The sequence below is a fragment of the Phalacrocorax aristotelis genome, chromosome 6 (genome assembly GCF_949628215.1).
Source record: "Phalacrocorax aristotelis chromosome 6, bGulAri2.1, whole genome shotgun sequence".
Taxonomy (NCBI): Eukaryota; Metazoa; Chordata; class Aves; order Suliformes; family Phalacrocoracidae; genus Phalacrocorax; species Phalacrocorax aristotelis.
This window is the reverse complement of record NC_134281.1, coordinates 29482900-29504406: the sequence shown is the minus strand read 5'-3', so window position 1 is coordinate 29504406 and position 21507 is coordinate 29482900. Positions and strand designations below refer to the sequence as shown.

Below are 21507 nucleotides of genomic sequence, written 5' to 3'. Positions count from 1 at the left end.
ATGAACCAAAAGAGAATTCTCTCGGGCCCGAGTTAAACACCCCACTGCTGGTTGCTTGCTACAGGTGAAACTTCTGTCCAGACTGTAGTGGCTTCTGCCCAGAGGAAAAAAGCCTGAATTATACGGACAAGCCTGAACATCACTTTCTCTGCCCCTCCTTGTGCACAGCTGCACCCACCAAGGAATTGTTGCTTTGACTTGGAAAAGATGCACAATACCCTCTGTTCCTTTGGAGGAGCTGTGAAAGTAATCAAAAATATTTCCCATAACAGGCTTCAGTTAAACTCTTTTTAGCCTACTTTATTGTAATTGGAACACACTTTTGATCCAGTTAACTGACTGGTTCTATCCCACTTACATTAACACTGAAGTGAGCAGCATGCTATCTGCAAGCACGCTCCACTTCTTTAAAAGTCTGAATACTTAGTTCAGAACAAGGGAATGCTACCTTTTCTTTCTCCTTGCATTTATCTTTCCAATTTAACCCCAAATTATTATCTTTGGAAAACAACTATAAGCACTAAATTTTTGAAGGAAACTTAGTTTGCTCTTTCATTGCTGAAGTACAATCCGTTATCCTTTTTGTGGTCTCTTTTTTTGTTTTTTCTTTAATTAGGACAGAAGGAAAATAACTCACTACCAAAGCAGTCCTGAATTTAAGATGGTATAAGAAGCAGTAACTTAATTCTGTCCTGAGGGGAGCTTGGGAAATGGTGCGTCATTACATGTGGTTAGCACTCAGTGAGAGAGGAGCAGTACTCCCGCAGTGACGTTTGAGACACAGATAAATAAGAATAATAACCCCTCAAATTCTGCTCTTAGATAAAGTTAACACTGGGGGGGGGGGGGGGGCAGGTTGAACACCAAACCTGTGAAAAACTGGAATGACTAATTCAAGTGCGATAGTTGTTCCCAATTCAAGTGAAACATACAGCAGTATCTGAACAAGGTTTGGGGGAAAGAAAGGACAAAGTCAAGCTTATTTGGCTGGGATGCTGCCATGTATTTAAGGAAACCAGAACCGACTACCAACACACAGCATCTTTGCTCATTCACAGAAGAGATCTTTTTAATAGCTAAAAGTTATCGTTGACAAATTCAGAGCAAAACTTCACCTAGAACTTCAACGTGTAGTGCCTTGTCGCTGGACCTTTTTGCAGTACATGACCAAATGTGATCTCTGAACCAACAATTACCTAGGGGGACTAACAATTCACTAAAGTTTGGTTATAAACCAAAGTTTCGGTAACAGTCTTGGAAGCATTCCTTTCCGTTCTCACTTGCATTAGGTTCTTGCTTGCAGGCAGAACTATGAAGAGAACTGAATGCCAAATGACTTGTGCAATCTGGAGTTAGAAGTGCACCAAGTCAGGACTTTCTGGCTTGCTTAAACTCGGATCACATGTTATCCTGTGATATTTTATCATCTTAACATGACCTCCCTCTGAAATATAACCAGTCAGGTTTTAGGAATGATTTGTTTTAGGAATATTCTATTTCATATTAACCTCCTGTTCAGAAATGCTTAAGACTTTTGGCCCCATCTACCCTTCTGGATTCTGTGCTAGCAATAAGCCTTTAACAGAGACTTGGGAACAGCCACAGTGCCTCAGTGTGAAAGTGGATGGGAACATAAAAGCAAGTAACTGTCTTAGAGACCTTCTCCCAGTAACAGTACCATGACCACACAGGCTGTGATCAGGGGTTAGTTCTGCTACGTAGTTCTAAAACGTCTTTTCAAATAAAAACAGCAGGCAACTAAAATTTTCAAAATCCCATTTGGTAAGAAGTACTGGCTTACTGGAACAGGGTGCGCTTGCAAGTCTGTGATACCCTGATCTATGAACAAAATGATTTGCGTTAATCAGCTGCACAGTGAGTAGGGTAGCCTTCTGTGAACATGGTGGCAGCCACGCCAGAATTGTCGTCTTCCAGAAACTCGTCATCTGTCTTGCCGTCTGCAGCAGCTTGAACCTGTTCTGCTGCCTGGACATCTTCAGCTAGATGGACAGGGCCTTCTGCCTGCCCCCCTGTGTACGTGGGAGTACTGTACTTCATGAGAACAGTCTTAAATTGTGCCAAAGGTGCATTTGTGCGAACGCCCATAGGATCAAAGTGGGTTCTGCTTACTCTGTATCCAGCTTCAGAGAGATAGTTTAAGAACTTATTTAACCTGAAAAAAATAAATTTAAAAAGGAGTTAATGCTAATAAGGCTGACTCAATACAAGTTACCTACCAGTTGTCATACTAATATAAGATTGGAACTTAAACAAAAACCTTACTTTGGCATGTTCATTCCTTTAATACTGTGTCTGTGGATATTGTAGTAAAATGCAGGGTGCTCAGCACTGTTCTCGGATTTTTGTCGCTTGGCTGTATTTCGAATCAATTCATCACTCTTTCTTTTTCCTGGACCACAAAGAATGACAGTGAAGCCAAAGACAGCACATACAAGAAAAAACACATGTAGCAACTACACTTTTGTGTCTGCTTTTATAAGCCAGTATTTTGCAGAATTAAAATCTAGCCTGAATTTAATTAACATGTCATTTTCAGTAGGAATTGAGACAAGGCGGCTTCATGGAGTATTTAGCATTCTGCTTTTACCAGTGATGATTCTGGATGAATGTAAAGGAAAATCAGTATTCAGGGGGAAAATAAATCCTGACTACCAGTATTGTTAAATCTAAAAAATATTTGTGAACACTGGGATGACTTAGCCATCACTTAAAACTATAGTTTGAAACTGCTAGAACTACTCCAAAGTGATTCACTTACCATGTACCAAGAAGGAGTCTGCAGATGCATTTGATGTTTTAATATATACGCCACACTCTTCTAGAATACAATTAAAAGTCAAAATTAATTGTACTGTAAGACAGTAAAATGGCAAAATGCCTTAGTTAACAGAAAGAAATAATAGCACATTCTCGCCTAAAGAAGGAAACTTTGCCTGACTAACTCAGGCACGTGAATTTAGAGGGGATACTCAAAACACAATTTCATTAAACAGCAGAACAGCATTCCTGTACACAAGGCCATTTCTTTTGGCATGCTGATTTACAATGCCTGTAGAGTATGCTGGAGTCCTCTCCTCTTAGCAGAAGATGCTTTCAGGTTGGGATCGGGGTACACTAGAGAACTAGCAGACGCTCAGAGTATTTTCCACCTCCTTCAGGGAACATGCTGGATTTCATGGCAGTCAACCTGCCTGCGTTATGTTTATTTGGTTTAGGACCTGTCATACTGATTAAAGATGTCTAAATCCAGCTCTCTGCCTCTGAGAGACCCGACAATTTTTGCAGCACCAAAGACCATCTGATGAGAGCTGACAAGCCCCACACTGCATTCAAAGCAACAAACATTTTCTTGACCTTTCTATGTGTACGCCGCTGTTAGTAGTACGTCATCAAAGAGCAGTACCTCCCTAAATCACCACAAAGCCAGTCCTTACTGTGGACAGCCTGCCGTTTTTCTTACCTTGTTTGTTCTCGTCACAAGGACTATGGGTAGAGAAATGTTTTGAAGTTGTGCACTCAGCTTCACAAACTAATGTCTTCAGAAGTGGCTGAGCTTCATCCAAACCATACTGGACAGCCTCAAACAGCATTCTTCTGAGGAATCCAGTGTTAAAGAGCACACCTGACCTATGAAATACAAGACAAGTGAAAAGTTAAGGCTTCTTAATGAAAACAAAAAAGTTGCTCTAGAAATTTCTCACCCAAATTGATCAGCAATTACATTACACCGAAGTGCTGCATCAGGCTGAATGTTCTTAACTTAGCGATATGGAATTGCTGTGTCCCATGACGATAACATTGGTCTCGTGTTAAAAATCAAGATCTCAACAATGGGAATTTTATTTTCACCACTGACTTGCCCTACAACATTGAGAAAGTAATTTAACCCCCAGAAGAAAGGTACTATCAATCGTCAACCATTTTTAATACTGCTTTGGAATGGTTAAAAGGCTTAACAAAAGGATTAATTCTTGTTTCTCACAAAATGCTAAGTATTAATTAGCAAGCACTGTATTATTTACTACCATCAGCACATGTAAGTATTTACTAAATAAATACTCCACAAGTATCAAGTAATAAACTGTTGCTTAACATTTGGCAACTAGAGGAACACACAGCCGGGTTCTCCTGCAGATGTATTATGTAAGTTGCACTGAATGTGAAATTTAAAGCAAATTTCTTATTATTTATTAAATGGTTTGAACCCTATGAACAAAAGCAAAAACTGAATACCCTACTAAATTGAAATCAATTAAATGTTTCCTGGATTCCTCCTGGTTGCTAGACTGCCTTTTGTAGTGCTAAAATATCCACCAGACTTGCATTTTTATTATAGGTCTGAATAGCTGACCTCCAGAAGTCCTTCCAACCTAAATCATTCTCCAAAGCTGTATCATCTTCTGTACTTACCAGAGAGGACCAAGGACTACTGCCGTCTTCCCAGGCATACTGCCATGACAATCACAAGGCAGCTGCTGATAAGGGTTTTCTACAACAGAAGAGGACGATTTAAGTTGTTTTGAAACAGTCAGCAATGCCTGCCTTGCTGGAGAGATGGCATAGATGGCAAGTAGTGCCTTCCTTCAGTGGAGGTATTTGGAAGGGCAAGCAACAGCAGAAACATGACACTGCTCTCACTTCTGCCAAGCAGTGCTTAGAATTTACTGATTGATGACTTGATCCTTAATCATTGTTAAAACACTGAAGGAAAAAAGAAAACCCTAAAAAGCCACATAATTCCTATATTTTTTGGGCAGCCTTCAAGTAACAAGGAAATTGTTAGCCTTCCTACACTTACAGAAGTAGCTGTCCAGGTAACTAACAAAAAAGATTTCAGACATCAGCCAATGACATCTACAAAATAGAGCTCACCTACAAGTTCTCTAAGCCATAAGTCAGCTCGCTTGCAAGTAAGGCATTAAGTAAACAATTCATTTACTGATTAAGATCTCTACTGTAACACTGTACTTATCAGTTACTTACTTCTGTTCTTAAAACTTTAAGTTTTTTTTACTCTTTCAGAACAAGGCCATTGCAAGCTCCTGCACCTGACTTTGAGCAGGACACTCAAAGGCACCTGTATCTAAGAACCTGTAACTTTGAAACAAGGTTTTTCCTTTTATATTCATTCAAACTACCATCAGACTAGTTGCTACCTCCTGGCTTTACTTTTGTCTCCTACCTCTGCTAACTTGTATATAGGCAGTCCATGAACAAACAGGTGGTTTTTAACCTGGAGGCTGCCTTCATTTACCAGCAAGCGTTAGATGAATTACAGAAACATTGCATACTTTTCCTACCACGCCTGCCAAGATATCTCCATTAGGCATTTAGAGATACTGCCTAAGGCCAGGCAGAATATACCCTCGTCTGAGGGGAAAGCGATACTGGTTAGTGCACTACGTTGTAAGGTGACTGACATGAACAGCAGAAAATCTGACACTGAAATCTATCAAGCCGCCACTGTATGGAGGAACCAAACAGTAGCAAAGACTGTCCCACTCTTCATGTCCTTCACTGAAAGGACAGATCCACAGGCATATTGGGCATCCTGGCAGCTTCAGCAGCTACAGCTAGTTGGAGTACCTCCTGTCTAGAAACAAGTCTAGCACATTTACAGCAAAATCCATGCAGCCAACTAATCTAACCCACTACCATAAAGTGTGGTACTTTCTCCACCTCATACAATGAAGTTAATTATATTCAGTGAGAGAATTCTGTGAGATTCAGTATCTCCACCTCTCACGATGAGGTAGAGACACCTTCACCACCTCACACAATACACTCATACTTACATTAAAGGGAAATTCTACTTTACTAAAGGGATGTAAGTATAAACAAGGCCTAAACAAGCACAAAATGGAGATGGAGAAATCAGACCTTCTAGAAAGGGCAAAGGAAAATCCATTTACCTTCTAACATATTACCCTCTTTCTGAAAAATTCTCTCTTCGCACCACTGGCAATGGATGAGGTATCTTATTTTCTTTGCTGAATCATCCGCAGGAGATGGTCCCCTTAAAACTCTGACCACTACTAGGACAAAATGTTCTAGAGCTACTGCGAGTAAAACTTCAATGCCCTTGTTACAGCGAGCTGCAGCTCTACAAAGGAAAAACAAACACAAAACCCCATTGTACTGAAATCAACAGCCTCAGATTGCCATGGACACCTGAACCTGCTAAAAGATTCTTGAGCTCATCCTCCTTCTAGGAAGAGATACTGAAGATCTGAGGAAGTGATCAGGAGAAGGTTTTGTTTCTTAAATGCCTAGTTTTGTCTGCTTCCTGTAACACTAAGCAAACCTTGGTTTGCTTCTTTTTATCATGTCTACAAATACTGGTCTGCCATCTGCATCATCTTTCTTTCCAAATACCTACCTATTGCCAGGATATTGTAACAAAAACTAAACAAACTAAACAAAAATCCAAGAAGGCAGAAACGTAGAGGGACACAGGACACTAAATCGTTGAATATTAATTAAATAAGGACTGTGGGAGGGCAAGTGAGCAGTTCCTGACTAACTAATTGCTGAGAGGAAGAAGAAATCTTTAGGGGAGTTGGAGCATGTAACCCGAACACAAGTAAAACTTTGCTTGAGCAGCATTATCTGTATCCGAGAATATTCTGCAGGGAACAAGTTCACAGATGCAGGGAGATAGAGAAGTGACACCTAAACACATTCAGGTCAGTATTTTTGCTCTGGCATTCTGAAGACCTCTGCACACACTGTATTTCATCCCCCCATCTTTCCTGAACAGTCGTCCCATCCTCTTGCCTGTATCTTTTTTACCCCAGTTAGGGACCAGGTTTTATGTCTTCATTTATTTAACAGACTGAATTTACTGGGAATATCTATATGCAAATGACTAATTTCATAAGTTAGTAATCACATATATCTTTTTAAACTCAAGCACAAGGATCTGAAGTGAATATCCATCTCCACTGAAGCAAGTCTAACTGTAATGCTTAGCTAGAAGCCATTCAAGCAGCTTAATTAATATTTACAAAGTCCTATGCAGCACTGAAAGGACAAAATTGACAGAGGAATAGAAGAGTCTGCAGATAGGCAAGTCTTGGTATTAATTTTTCTGTTACCATCCCTCCTCACCACCCCAAACCCCTACCCTATTTATTTATGGATATTCACCTTGCCCACTCTTTTAGTTTAAAATTTACATTTTCCCATAGCAGCACACGTAAAATATGAAACATTAATTTTGTACCAAGAAGCTTGGCTTTTAGAATTAAGGAATCCTGGAACTGAATGTGTACAACCTACAGCAGCAGTCTTAAGGTTTGCATCACTATTACTTTTCTAATAAGTTTCTACCAGAATTTGAGCAAATTCATTTTAGCAGTACCTTGTCACAGCAGCGATTACTATTCTGGCTGCCAGTTCCTTGTAGTACTCGGTTCTGACAATATTACATCCATAATGACGCTGGGCAACGTGTTGAGCCTTTGCATACAAAGAACTGATGTCTGTGGATGTCAATGACACAATTCCAAGATTTCTCACATTTCTAAAGGCAGAATCCAGATAATTCACAGAGGTTCCAAAGGGGTCCAAATGGCTGAAAAGAAAGGAAGTCCCACTGGGTGTCTATAGGTGCTCAAGGGTTTAGCTTTAATCTCAGGAAAACACTATTTTATAAGCTTCACCTATGGTCATATTTCAAACAAAATGAGATAACAGGACTAAAATTTATAGCACACCTCCCAGGAATTACTCTGGAATACTTAAGTATCAAATTGCAAGAGCCAGGGCAGTGCTGTGCTGGAAAAAGCCACATCACCACGAAGCCTACAAAATGGTGGTGTGGGCGTTTTTTTCGCATCCTGAGCCACTAATTCAAGTAACAAAAATACTGGCCTGAGGCTTACTTTCATCCTTAAAACAAAGGGAAACTTCAAAAACCAAAAATATCTTCAAATGTATGAATTCCAGTTTATGTACTGAATAGACAGACTAATTTTCAGCCTCAACACCTGCTGCTTAATTAGCTTAGATCTGGATGTTAATCACTAAAAAACCACATTCATTTGGATGTCTGTATAGGCTTTGAATGTATGCATCTATAAACCCAGCTTGGAGGAATTAACCTACTTTAATAAAAATGAATATGCTGTAAAATGGATTAAAACAAGAGATGCAACAAAGCCCTATACAATGATACGCAAAGGTATGAATTTTCAACCAATTAAAAGAAGTTATAGCAAAAATAGTTCGGCTTAAAATTTTCATGTATGTTTACAGTCCATTCTGGACGTCAGAAGGGCTTAATATTTTTCCACCTATTTCTAAAGTGTTTAAGATTAAAGTTCTGTTCCCACACTGTTTCTGGAACAATAGAGTTACATTTAAAATACCAAATTATTTGTCTGTTGGTTGCTTCTTTCATTCCAACCTCCCTAAATCATCATACACTGGGAGATGGGGTGGGGTGTGTCATTATCAAACCAGAAAATTATTAACAGAAACATTCAATACTTACATAAAATCAAATGCTCTCAAATGCATAATAACATTGGCATCCATTTTTGTCACCTCAATGGTGTCAGTATTTTCTTCTCCGTCTCCCATAGCTTCATCATTTTCTTCTTCCTTGGTGTCCAGTTTCACCTTCATTTTGTTTAAATGGCAGTTTTCCTGAATCATTGTCACAGAATTTTCATTACAATCATTAATCGTAACTTTCACAGAACTTCTGAGATGCTTTGCCCATTGTAATCCCATTATACCTAAGGAAAGACAGAATTGTAACTCTGTGATAGAATAAGAAGTTGGTTTCAGGGTCACTGAACTCACTAAGAAAAACAAAATCATCCTTTTAAATGCTTATAATACAGCAGTGTGTGTGATGGCCGATCTTGTCATGTTCCTGCAAAAATGTGTTGGTGGCCTTCTGCCTCAGCACAGAGTGACAGTGGGGTATGTACAGCAACAGTCTATTTGTCACTTTCTTATATCAGAATTGAGGCTACAGACCAAAAGATCCGTGATTTCTGCAGCAAGGTGGACACACCATCTGCAGGAAAGCCCCTTGGCTTGTGTATCACTCCAGGGTAGCAGACAGCCACCTGTGACAGACCACAGTAAACCACAAACATTAGGACAGGTACTGTGAAAAACTTTAGGCTGCCTCCAAATGTTTATTGCCGATTTTCATAGTGAAGTCCATGACTATAATGCAGAAGTGCAGGACAGGATGCACTTGTGAAGCCTGGGCTAGTTCAGAACAGTGATTAATTATCAAGAGTTTTTATGCAAAACGCTGAGCAGTTACTGCTGTTCTCAACCACGACCTTCAGTTTACAGTCACTGGCTGATGAGGCAGCAATCCAGATCTCTTCAGATTTTTGTTCCAAATGGTTAGTAGACACTGATATAACTATTTTACATTTCATTCACGTTCAGAACTTCTGTAATCAATTACGAGGTGATTCTGATAAGGAAGTTTGGACTCATCACCATTTTTAAACCACAGGTTGATTTTACAGCCAAATTCCACAGCCACGGAGCCACAAGAGATCTATGACCTTGAATGCAAGTTTAGGAAGATGCCATTTCATGGACATTAAGGCAACCTGTTTTAAGGAGACCACTCAGCTTTGGTTTAATATTATTTAGTCTTTCTAAAAGGCCTAATACCAGGCTCTTGAAGGCTGGGTTTTTTGTATGGAAGCTAATGACTGCCTGCCTAAGGAAGAAAATTATTGTGTACCTCTCGTTATTTTTGCATATGTGATGTCATTTACTACTGATTTCTGGAGTTTCATACTATTGGATATTAGCCAAGAGATTAAAGAAATTGACTTTACCAGTGGCACCAAAAGCATCCAAACATTCTATCGGTTTACGCTCTTCAGCCAGAACAGCTAGCGCGCAGAATATCAATTGCCTTGAAAATAAAAAAAGTTGAGAAAATATTTTTCCTTCCTTTTCCTTATTTATTTCCCTTGAACATAATACTAGAACATTTAAGCTAAACTCTACTTTTGACATGGAAGAATTGTAAATGTAAGCATGCCTTAGCTGTCAGAGACATATCTGAGATAACTTTAAACCTAGAAGCCCAAATATTAACAGCTCTGAGAATATGAGGGGTCAGCACAGGCTGAAGCCGGGTCTGACGTGTTGGTGTCGATGCTTACACCTTCCAGTTGTGGTACAGATGCTGTTTATGAGTCTCCTTAAAAAAAGACAATGTTTCTCCCTTCACCTTTTTTAATGCAAATAATGAGAAGACACTTGAGAGAATCTGAGTCCCAAGAGAAAAAGGCTTAGAATATGAAAACTGTAAATTTTAAGTATGCTGCTCTTCCGTTACAGGGGACAGAGCTGTGACTATCCAGAGTACCTTGCAGAGAGTCACAGAAAAACATCTTAAGTGTGCTCCTTTCAACTCATGTTCTCCGTAAACAACTCATTACAGAAAAATATTTAATTGCTTTGGAAATCACATTATTTCCCATAAAATGTTCTTGCGTTTGTCAAGAAGAGTTTTCTCATGGAAAACCATTTCTCCTGCCCTCTGAACAGAAGTTTCACAGGGTTTGCTTTTCAAAACACATGAGTGTTTTTCACTACAAACTCATCACCCCTCTGGTTCACCCTCCTCTTCTCTTACCTATTGAGTTTCATTTTAGGATTGAAATAGGAATCTGTTTTCTGAGGCGTGGAGTAATTGGGAAGAACCTGCACGTCTGTAGCCGACTCTTTCAGCACTTCGTGAGACTTGGGAGCAGGGACTAAAAGAAAGTAATTGTGGGGGAAGGAAAGAATTAGTAATAATTGAAATTAACATTAGCACATTTGATAAATTAAATTGAAAATTTGCTCCCATACAGCAAGAGGTCTGCATTATGCAGTAATCCAACGGGCACACATGGATCAGTTAACTAGTATGTGAGGGGAAAAAAGCAGGCAACAATTTATCTTCTAGTCCCAAGGGTGGCAAATAAGGATCAAGCTCTACCACAATCTTCTTCCCATAAACCACTGGATTTGCTTCTCAGTCGGGCTCCTACGTATCCACTCAAATTTAAGCAAGCAAGCCCTTGAGCCTGATGCTTAGCACATTTGTTTTGCATGTCCAAACATAAAGCATCGCTAATTAATTAAAACCCTATTAACATAGTCCTGAATATATATCAGTGAACTGCAAAAATCCTTCAAAATCCTTGAACTAATCTCTGTAAGTTATCAAACAGCTTCATGAAATGCATCTAGACAGCACAAGCACAGGGACGATTTCAGCACTAAGCTTTGTATAAAATAGTGTGTGGCAAATCAAGTTTTCTGATTTGACAGCTGTAAACACATGCTGTCATTCCTCTGAGCAATTTAGTCCCAGTCTAACAGCAGCAAAACTTACCCAGGAACAACCAGGGAAAATTTGATAGCTATCAACCAGATACCTTTCGGTGCTCAGCCCGACTGTCTCTCAGTGCTTTCAAATACACGGATTGTGTATCTGTGAACCGCTCTACCATGTGCTCCACGTTCAGAGCTCCCAAGTGCTGCTGAAATGCCTCCAAAGCATGAAATATCTGACTTCTGAATTTCTCCTCTCCCCGTGAGAAAAACTAACCACATGCGTTCTATTGAAAAATGGCAAACAGGCCATTCTTTACTAGCAGCTCTGAAGGGAACCATACAGACACGAATATGTTTTGCAGCACAAACTCTATTTAAATTAAGGGTATGGAATTTGTGCTGTTATCACTTCTTAGACATGCCAACTGATCCCCAGACACTAACCACTACTTCTAAATGGCATATTACCAACAGAAAGAAGTGTGACCCTCATAGCTCCCAGTCTCGTCTTCATTATATTATATTTAGATAAAATCCATACGTCTCCACAGAGACAGAGATAAAAAAATCAGACCAATTTTCAACAGTACCAGCCGGGGCTGTAGCAAAAAAGCCTTAATTTTTACATACCAGCTAATCAATATCAATGCTTTTTAGATGACAGCAGTAAAGAAGAGGCAACTTGGAAAAATAAAGATCTGGCATCCCTATTATTTCAAATGCTCCAATCAAGTTCATACAAGTTTAGAAACAAAAGCCTAATTCCGGACAAAATCAGACGGGATTGTCATTTACCAAAGAACTACGGACAGCTCTCTCATGACTCTCCAGGACTGAAGAAAAAGTCATCTTGTTTTATGAAACCATGCTGACGCAGTTGGATAAAAAGCAAAGGATTTTTATATTGCAGAGGTTTACTAAAGACTGATTTACAAACACAGACAGCCAATTACATAGGCATTAATTCTCTGTAGATTTTGTTTCATCGATTCCATGTCTTCCATTCTTTTGGAGACAGAAGCCTACATTTGCAACATTAAACTAATTGTGAATGGAATATTATTTATCAGTAAGGACAGAGTAGGTGGTGAATGCAGAGACTAAATCACAACACTGCTATACCTCTGAGGAAAAAAAAGAAGTTTTGAAATATTAAGGGCAGATTTCTCATTAGTAAAGCTAAATCCGTTTCGGAATTCTTCTCATGTCTCTCACCCACATATCATAGTTGTTTCATGTGCCAGATAGTATAAAAAGACTGAATGTTTTATAGAAGTAAGAACCTACCTGTAATAAACCTTGATTCAGTTTCTCCTTTATTCACATGGCGATTAATATGACCTATCATGTCAGTTCTTCGCATGATAGTTGCTGAGCAGATGATACAATGGTAATGGGCTCCCATCTTTGAAAATGTCTGTAAAATATAGTATGTATCATTTCAGAATACATGAACACTGTTAAAGTAGAACTATACCTGAACGCAGGCATATGAAGAAGTCATCTGCCTGCTACCTCTACCACATACAAACTATTTTGAATCTACAGCCACAGAGACTGCAAATAATCATACCCACAGGGCGCACACAGCACAGCACACCTGCCACAGCACCACCACCAACTACACTCTCCCAATACTCCATATACTCAGCACACAGGGAAGGAACTGAGAAGTGTCCATTGCCTGGCCTAATGAACCCGTCTCTCTTCACACAAAGCTGCTGCTTACTCCAAACTGTGATAGTGTTTTACATGATCTAGGCAGCTACCCACCAAAATAAGAGAGCTACAAGTACATTCAGCTACCCAAGGGTTGTACCAGATACTTATGTTCTGGACCGATAAGCTTTTTGGTAGCAAGATGTATTTTGAGACTAAGTAGATTGAAAAAGTTCCCCTAAATCACCCATTTCCCCCGCTTTGTAGGGTAACACCATTTTTACCTGGTCTCCAACAAGGTTTGGTTTTACTGGACGACAAGCCAAGTGGCAGATGCACATTCTGTACCCTGGAACAGAAATTCTTGTCACACCACAGCACAGTAAGTAAACAGAATGCATGTGCCCTATACCACAAACTCGGATTCAAAACGTTCTTTATTTTTAGGGCAGAGCAATGTCCTCCACATCCACAAATTATCCTAGTATTTATTATTCAAATATGATTGCCATTACCTTCAAATTCAACAGAAACTTTCCAGTGCAAATTCTGAAGGTGACGATGGAGTTTATGACCATAGCAAGATTTGAATTTCTCCTCAGGACACAGTGGACAAGGCTTCTTTTCATCTAAAAATACAAATAAACAAAAAGTATACGAAACACATGAAATGCAGTTACCACTGGTGATAAGAGAGATGCATGCTAAGAGAAAAAATGAAGCTACTATCAATGGGAGGTAAAGATGAATTCTCCAGGGTATACTTCTATTTCAGGCATACAGAAACTTCAAATTTATGGATTGCCTCTTTCTACTCCATTGAATATAGACAAAAACCACTATTACTTTAAAGATCATTAACTGCTCCAACATTTAGTTTTTGTTTTCTAGTATTTTTTACTCCAGCAACATGAAGCTAACGCAACTTCTGAAGAGTACTGCAGAATAACAGAATTTTATAGATGCAGTCTACAGACTTGCTATGTTTCAAAAAAAACCCCAACTGAAGACGTTAGAACAAGACTCTGTCCTTCCTCCTCCTGAATCTTTTAGATAGAAGAAGCACCTGGTATCTTTCTAAGCTGCAAAAAAGGTAATGTACTCTATATTAAAATTATTTTTCTTCTTGGAAATCCTGCATAAGGGACAAAAAAAACAAAGGCAACAAACCCTCTATAGAAGTTTCTGGCGTAACTGTTAGTGAAATTAAACAGACATGGAGGTAGGCTATTATTTCCATTAGTGCCCACTCTAAAAGATGATTAAGGCACAAGAGCTGTACGATGCAGAGCCTATGTGGACTCCAATGTTTTTCTTGATCTGTGAATAAAAACCAGTTTCACTTCCAATGGCTGTCACTACCAGCACTAAATACATACATGTACTCAGAGAAAAACTAAAACTTGTAATAAAACCAATTTGCGGTCATAAAGCAATCCTCCAATATACATCCGGATTAGAAATTAATACAGAGTGGGGAAAAAAACTCCAAAAGAGAATACCTATTTATTTGAACTGATATTTAAACACTGCAAAGACAACAGTTAGCTTCTCTGCTTCTGTGGCACCTGAAGTAAAATAAAAATGATGCAAAGCTGCTGATGTATAGCTAGAATTACCGTTTTGCTGATCGACACACACTGCCAACGTTAGAAATGCTATAATGCAGAGGAAAAATATGGAAAGGAATCATTAAGGCCTTAAATTTAATGAAGGAAGTACAACATTCAATAAGCAAGGGAACAAATCATAAAGCTATTTTTAATGAAACCCCTAGTCTTCAAAATATATGTAGTGTGTTTAAAAATAAAAACTAAGAAAAAATATAAATACCTGCGGCATGAAGATCTGTGTTCTGGGATACTGCCATGGTAAACTCACCTTCTTTCAGGTCAGCTAGTTTCTCTAGATCAGCAAGATGTCTTTGAATTGAAATATGTTTCTCTAAAAAGCAGAGATATTTAGAAGTTAAGCATTTTTAGGTAAAAAATTATTTTTAGTTTACTGGTATTTTTTCTATGCATCATTTCACAGTTAACGCTATTAGAGAATGACTGTAGTCCCACTTGGGACACTTGTTTGTGTCCTTTAACTTCCACGGTAGAAGGAATGACTGCAGAATTAATGCCCAGAATGGTTCTTTAATTAGAAACATATATTTCCATAGATTTCTACTTGCTTTTTCATGCTGACAGACATCACATTTCTCAAATTGGAAAGACCTTCATTTGAAAAAACAAGCTGGAAAGATCTAGTCACATTCCATTTACGCCTGATTTTACTGCTTGGCTTCATTAGTGAATGCGAATCATGCACAAAGCAGTATAAAAATATCTTACGAATTGCCTGGGAAATTTAAAATATCGGCTAAACGTGGACCAACTGTAAGTAACAACTAATCGGTCTATAGCTGGGATACATTAAGTCCTACCACTTCCCCCCGCCACCCCCTTAGGAGACTGGCCTTTAAATTTACCTCCTGATTTTTCAACTTATCAGTCAATGGGAACAGTGGAGCATTTCCTAAAACCAACAGAATTAGCTTATCCAATAAACCAGCTTTATTGGTTTCAGCACACAGAACATCACAGTTTAGAGTAATACTGATTCTGTAGCAATTTTGAAACTTTACCATGTTTTTACAAGATTAGTCTTCAGGTTTTCTTATGTGAAAGAAAGACAGCAATTGATCAATGTCCTCAAGATCCAAACATTGAGTTTTGGAGCTAGGGTTAAAAGCAATTCCTAGTTTTTAATTTCTGCACTTAGATATAACAGATTTTCTCTGCTCTCTGTGGTGCTTTTAGCATCAGAGCCACCTCATCTAACCTTTACTTCTCTTCTGTCACTGTGTATGTTAGAGTTTCCACAGTGATTTCTAGAAACATTAGTAAGGGGGAGATTGCATCTCATTTGAAAGAGCTCTCCAACACATTAGGGAATTATTTTATTCAGATGCATGGAGAAAGTTATCCATACCTATCAGATGTATGGAAAATGAGATTTCATGCATTACCTTTCTTCCCCACTATCTCTAGCTTTTTTCCTCCTTTCCTCAAGCACACAACACAAATATTCTTAAAGTTTATTAGCAAACCTCTTGGATAATCAGATGATACATCCAAAATGTTGCTATCGGATTCCCTTGTGGATTCTTCCTCTGCTCCTTTTTCTTCAGTTTCCAATTCTGACTCAGTAACTTTCACATCAACCACGCCATCTTCACAAAATCAAACAAACAAAAAAAACAACCAGTAAAAGTGTTGTTGATATAACTGAATTATACAAATGTTCATTTGTTTCCAATAATTCGGTGCTTCTAACAGGCAAAAATGACTACAAGTGTGAAGGAGAAATAAAAATTATAAACACAATGTTGGAGAATATGAGATTAATGCCTTGGAAACCACTGTGAAGTAATGCCATCCTGGACAGATAAAACTATTTGCCCATCTGTATCATGTTTAAAGTTAACAAAATAATATTTACATGCTATTTTCTGGCAAAAGGCAGTGCTAGCAAGACAAAGCAGGCAAGGAGGAGGTCCAAATACTCATAACAGTGAACTAGCAGCTACCATCAGGGGCTGTGGTGATGGTTAAGTGCTTGTGCCATAGGGCACCAGCAAATTAATTACTTCTCTTGGGTAGCGCAGAGATGGGCCTGCCGAAGAATTTAGAAATTACTTAAAAGGCAGAGTGGCTGGGCAATAAAATGACAAAAAATAGTCAAGTGGTGGACTTGGGGGAAAATCCCTAATTTTGATTTCACATATAAATGGATGGACTTTGAGCTGAACATCACCTGTCAGGACTACAACTGTGGGATTTTAAACTACAATTTTGAGGAAAGGAAGAGGTATAAATCCTCAGAAGCAGTGGGTCCCTCTCCCCACCAACTTGGGGGAAACTAGGAAAGGATGCAGAAAGCCCCTCTCAGCCTGTAGACAGAATGGTACTGCCCCTGATCCCCCATGCTTCAAAGGGACGCAGCAGAACTAGGAAAGTTTCAAAAAAAGGGTGTCAAGAATAACAAAGCAATGGTGTTGCTTCTTAGCTGAGAAGCAACAGAGCAGGCTATGACTTTTCAGCCTGGATACGGCAGTTTATAAAGAGAGAGCACAGAAGTCAACCACTCACTGTCTACTCCAACACAAAAACCAGGATGCACAAAATGGAGGTATCAGCTGGAAATTCAGAGCAGAATGTTCTCTACATGACCCACTGTTAATACTGCAGACCTCCCTGCCATGGGGGCGGCTGCAGATGCTGCAAGTCTACAAGTGCCAAAGCGAGAATTTTATGGAAGAGAAATCCACTATGGGATTTTAAATACAAAAGCATGACCTTTGGCTCAAGAAAACAGGGAGTAACAAACTGCTTTGTGTTTGAAGATACTTCTGGAGGATGCATTAATGTATGGTTGCTCTGTTCTGCTAGTCTTCCCTAGGCATCTACCCTGACTGCTACTGAAGACAGAAAAAGGGCTGGAAGGATCTTATGATTTCCCTGGAGTCGTTTTGTTTGTTTGCTTTTGAACATTGCAGTTGGACAAAAATCTTTGCTATTATTAAAAAAAAAACAACAAAAAAACCCACAAACAAAACCAAAACTCAGAAGAAATGGAATACCCGAAGACAGAGGTTAGAGAAATTGTTTGGAAAGACAGAAGCACATAGTAAGGTTATTCTACCTACCTTAAAATATATCAAGACCAGCACTACTACTCAGAGAGCATTGCTGTACTTCTAACAGATCTACTTTTAAGCTGACAACCCACCTGAGACAGACTCGTATTTCCTGCCTACTAAATTAAAAAGTTGCAAGATGCCTGGCGATAGTTTCTACATACTCTGCTAATAGGAAGACAGAAAGAAAACGGAGAAACAAAAGGCTTTTTTTGTAAGAAATCCATAAGAACAATGATGACCACATGCACTGTGAGAAAAACTAGTAATGCTGTTGCATTCGACAGTGAGAACACAGCAGCGACTGAAATCCATGCGAGTTTGGACTGTCTGCATCTTCAGAGCAAGTGTAGAGTTTAAAATGGCTGAAAAAAAGAGAGCATGCTTATATATACGTATAGTTTATACATATATCTATATGAAGAGAACTTTCACTCTAAATGACTAAGAAAAGCAGGCTGCTTCCGAAGCAAGGCTGCAGGATTTTTAAAATGCCTGACAGGAATCACCATTATGCACAAACATAATAATGCTTCAAAGAGCCTAGGTGATTTTTTTTTTCTTTTAATCAGAAGAGTCAGTTCACTTCAACCGTAAAATTGCAGAAGCAAACGACTGGCATCAATGCCACATTTTGCTCGGCGGGAAAACTGGTACAACCAGTTTAAACCCATTTGGCAGAAGGCGCTGAGGAGAGGAGGTCCGAGGCTGAGGGGCACGTGGCGCCCCGGCCCGCCTCAGGGACCGCCGCTGGCGGTAATAAAACATCCTCATCAACAAAAGAATAAATTCTCCTCAGGTTTAAGGGGCGGGAAGGGCGACCCGAGCCCTGGTTTTGCCGCTCCAGAGCTCCCCGAGGCCGGGGGGAGGCGCAGCCCCCGGGCCAGGCCACCGCGGGGAGCACGTGTGGCCCCACACCGCCCCAATCCCACACAAAATCGGTAGAACGGGGAAAACCAGGCTCCGTCCCCATCGCAGGGGTTTCGCGGTGCAGGCGGAGGAAGGAAGGAGACAGCACGAAAGGCGGCTGCGGGCACCCGGCTGTAAATTCAACCCCCCGCGGTGGGGTTCTGTGGAAGGCGCTTGTCCCTCCCGCCGCCCCGCACGGCGCCCGCCGGGCCCGGGGCGGGGGGGAGCAGCAGGGTCCTGCGCCATTCCCCTCATGGAGGGAGGAAAGGAGGGCCCGGTTCTGTCGCCACACCGCCCGCTCACGGCCACCCTCCCCGCGCCCGGCCCTCACTCAGCGCTGCGCTGTCCCCGCCGCCGCCGCCGCCTTCGGGGTTCTCCTCATGGCCGTCCTCCCGCCCTAGGCGCCTCCGCTCGGGGGAGAGCTGCGCCAGCGAGGCTTCTGCAGCCTCCTCCTCCGCTGCCATCTTCTCCGGCGACAGCCCAGCGGCGGGCGAAAGAAGGGAGGAGGCAAGGGAAGGCAGGGAGAAGCGCTGCCGTACCGCACACCCCTGGCCGGGGAGACGGAGGGAGGCGGCGGCCCGGCACGTACGGCGGGCGGGGAGGCGGGCCCGCTCCGCCTACATTTCCCAGAGCGCAACGGGGCTGGGGCCGCCTCCCCGCCAGGGCTCCGGCTCCCGGGAGAGGGCTGGGCCGGGCCCAGCGCTCCCCGCGGCGGGGAGGAGCTGAGCTGAGCTCGGGGAGCTGCCGGGGGCGACGGGCTCTGCCTGAACTTGACAGGGCCCCGACCGGGTACCCCTGAGGCCCCTCTCTGCCAGCACCGTCCTCTGAGGCAGCCCAGGGCGGGGGCGCGGAGCCGCTGCCCGCCTCGGCTTCCACTTCAACGGGAGGGTACGTCCGACCGGGCGGGCTGCGAGCCCCGCTGCCGGGGGGCGAGAGGGGCAGCCGCCCCGAGGGGGCGAGCTCCGCTGCCGGGAGCGAGGGGGGCAGCTGCCGGGTGGGGGAAGGCCGGTTTGTGCTGTGAGGGACCCCGGAGGCTCACTCTGCGTTTGTCGGTTCTTCAGGCGTGGGGCTGGGGGCAGGAGGAGGCGGCTCCCCCCTCGCTGGTAGCCGAGCAGTAGCTCTCCCTGCACCCCGCCCATGTTGAGGGCTGTCCTAAAGGGCTGCCTGTTAACTTAAGTCTCCCCTGCTGACCTATGTCTGAGGCTTATCTGTTCAGGCAGCTGACCTGGGCGCTGGAAGTTCGCCTCGAGAGCTTTGGGAGCTTCTGGTGAAGCTTCCTTGTTGCCCTCAAACCTCTCCCCATTGGGGCAGGCTGGCAGGAGCCCTCCGTGCAGAGGGTGAGGTGGCTGTTGCGAGATGTCACGATATTACCTCCGACTCGGGGGAAGCGTAGGGCTGGCCTCAGGCCACAGTTGTATAGTTGGAACTGCTTTAAAACTTGATGGCTGTATGGCTAAATGTTAAAGGGTGTTTGTCTCTATTAGTCTGGTGTGTTTGCTAGTACAAAATACGTGTTTCTGGAGCAGCTGGTAAAGTAGTTGCTATTCTTTTTTCTGTGAGCTTCTCTTAGTAATGAGTTGTGAATAATAAACGCTGCTGAAATCTGCTGTGGCTCTGTAGTGAGAAAACAAGAGTATTAATTTTTTTCCTCTATGTGGTTAAAATTTACTTTTTATACCAGCTGGAAATAAATAAAATTATTTCAATAAGTAATAATGGCAGCACTGTTTTCCTTAGGATTTGAAGATGTCTAAAAAGAAACTGAAGAAATTAACTGGAAAGGAAGACTGTTTGGATGGCCGGGATGACAAAGTAGGAAAAGCTGTATTATTACTAAATCATTATTTTAATTCAAAACACCCCCCCACATTCAAGAGAAGAGCATGAATTGTTTAGCAGTCTTGTGACAGAAGGATGAATCAAATTTAAATGTGGGGTCATCAAGAACAGCAGGAGGGCTGAATTGGTCAGATAACTGCAGTTGTAGCCAGATAATTCGTTCATGTTTTTTTCCAGAGGCTATGAGTAGTGAGGGTATCAGAGAAAAAGAGATTTTTTTTTTTTTTTTGGTAGTGTATCTTCCTGGTTGAGGAGAGTTGAGCTTAAAACTGTTAGCAAAACCACTGCTGCTTTCCTGGATTGTTCTTTGTCTTGAATCATAAATCTTAATTTTCTGATTAATCACAAATAATACTTTGCAGCATTTTGGCAAGCAACTCTCAAATATTTCCTTTTAAACATTGAGACATAAATCAGTGACCAAAATTCTTGGTATACTCTGGTACATATTTATATCTAGTAAGTAAGCTTTCACTGAATTGCTTGTAAAATGCGGGTGCTACAGGAGTGATAATCTTTCTGGTCGCGCTTGTATGGAATAATTACTGGGGGTGAAATTATTGAGGCTAAAGTTACATCCACATTTCATAAAAGTTAACTTCCAGGGTGGAATATGGTTGGTATGCTGAAAATTGGTCCAGTGATTGTTCCCTAAGCAACATCACCTGCAAAATTAGATGTTGGCAACACTGGGGGAGCTCAGTGTACTAGCTCTGAGAGATATTTCTGTTGCTTCAATAAACTACTATTAGTGAATCTGGCCATGAAGAGTTGTTGAGCACAACTAGACTGATAGTGATCATACTGTTAGTGAATCTGCAATCATGATAGTTCAGTGTATTGAATGTGACCGGACTGACAGTGCTGAATCGGGTATTGCTCAGACTCTAATCCCAGCCCCTCTGACAACTGAGGACCAACTGGACCACAACAGGCTTTTTCTGCCAAATTTCTTCACCTATTAATGCAACAGCTTGTATGTGGCTTCCCATTCTTTTTCTTTGTATCCTCTTCTGGGAAGTTATTTGCTGCCCGTACTGTAATACATATCCAGCAAATCAGTAGTTTAA

General features: G+C 41.2%; 2 protein-coding genes across 7 annotated transcripts in view; one reads left to right on the top strand and one right to left on the bottom strand.

The window, feature by feature from the left end:
- Positions 1-978: 978 nt before the first annotated feature.
- TRMT1L (tRNA methyltransferase 1L) lies at positions 979-19267 on the bottom strand. 2 transcript variants are annotated; one of them, XM_075096772.1, is made up of 16 exons: positions 18930-19267; positions 16100-16222; positions 14884-14946; positions 13518-13631; positions 13287-13351; positions 12631-12760; positions 10655-10775; positions 9846-9925; positions 8519-8765; positions 7385-7597; positions 5934-6124; positions 4432-4510; positions 3482-3648; positions 2780-2839; positions 2284-2410; positions 979-2173 (listed from the first exon to the last, which is right to left on the bottom strand). In XM_075096772.1, exons 1-16 carry the CDS (start codon positions 19060-19062, stop codon positions 1861-1863), a joined length of 2226 nt encoding a protein of 741 aa, XP_074952873.1. In that variant the 5' UTR covers positions 19063-19267; the 3' UTR covers positions 979-1860. The 2 variants fall into 2 exon arrangements, with proteins under 2 accessions (XP_074952873.1, XP_074952874.1); XM_075096773.1 differs by having other exon boundaries at positions 14836-14946; positions 18930-19214.
- A 32-nt stretch (positions 19268-19299) lies between these two features.
- SWT1 (SWT1 RNA endoribonuclease homolog) overlaps positions 19300-21507 on the top strand; it is a 41764-nt gene continuing 39556 nt past the window's right edge. For 2 of the 5 annotated variants that reach the window (XM_075096770.1, XM_075096767.1), the window contains exons 1-2: positions 19323-19486; positions 20336-20422. In XM_075096770.1, coding sequence (XP_074952871.1) covers positions 20345-20422 — 78 coding nt within the window. In that variant the 5' untranslated portion in view covers positions 19323-19486; positions 20336-20344. Of the gene's footprint in view, positions 19487-20335; positions 20423-21507 lie in introns of all 5 variants that reach the window. The other 3 variants (XM_075096769.1, XM_075096768.1, XM_075096771.1) reach the window with 3 other exon arrangements.

Bases quoted from the DNA above. Each gene is read 5' to 3' on its own strand.
- TRMT1L (XM_075096773.1), bottom strand. From the start codon at position 19,062: ATGGCAGCGGAGGAGGAGGCTGCAGAAGCCTCGCTGGCGCAGCTCTCC. The intron at 10,776-12,630 runs GTAGGTTCTTAC...ACTTTCTTTTAG, and splicing joins TGAATCAAGGTTTATTACAG to TCCCTGCTCCCAAGTCTCAC. The intron at 4,511-5,933 runs GTAAATGGATTT...CTTCTGTTGTAG, and splicing joins AGAGGGTAATATGTTAGAAG to AAAACCCTTATCAGCAGCTG.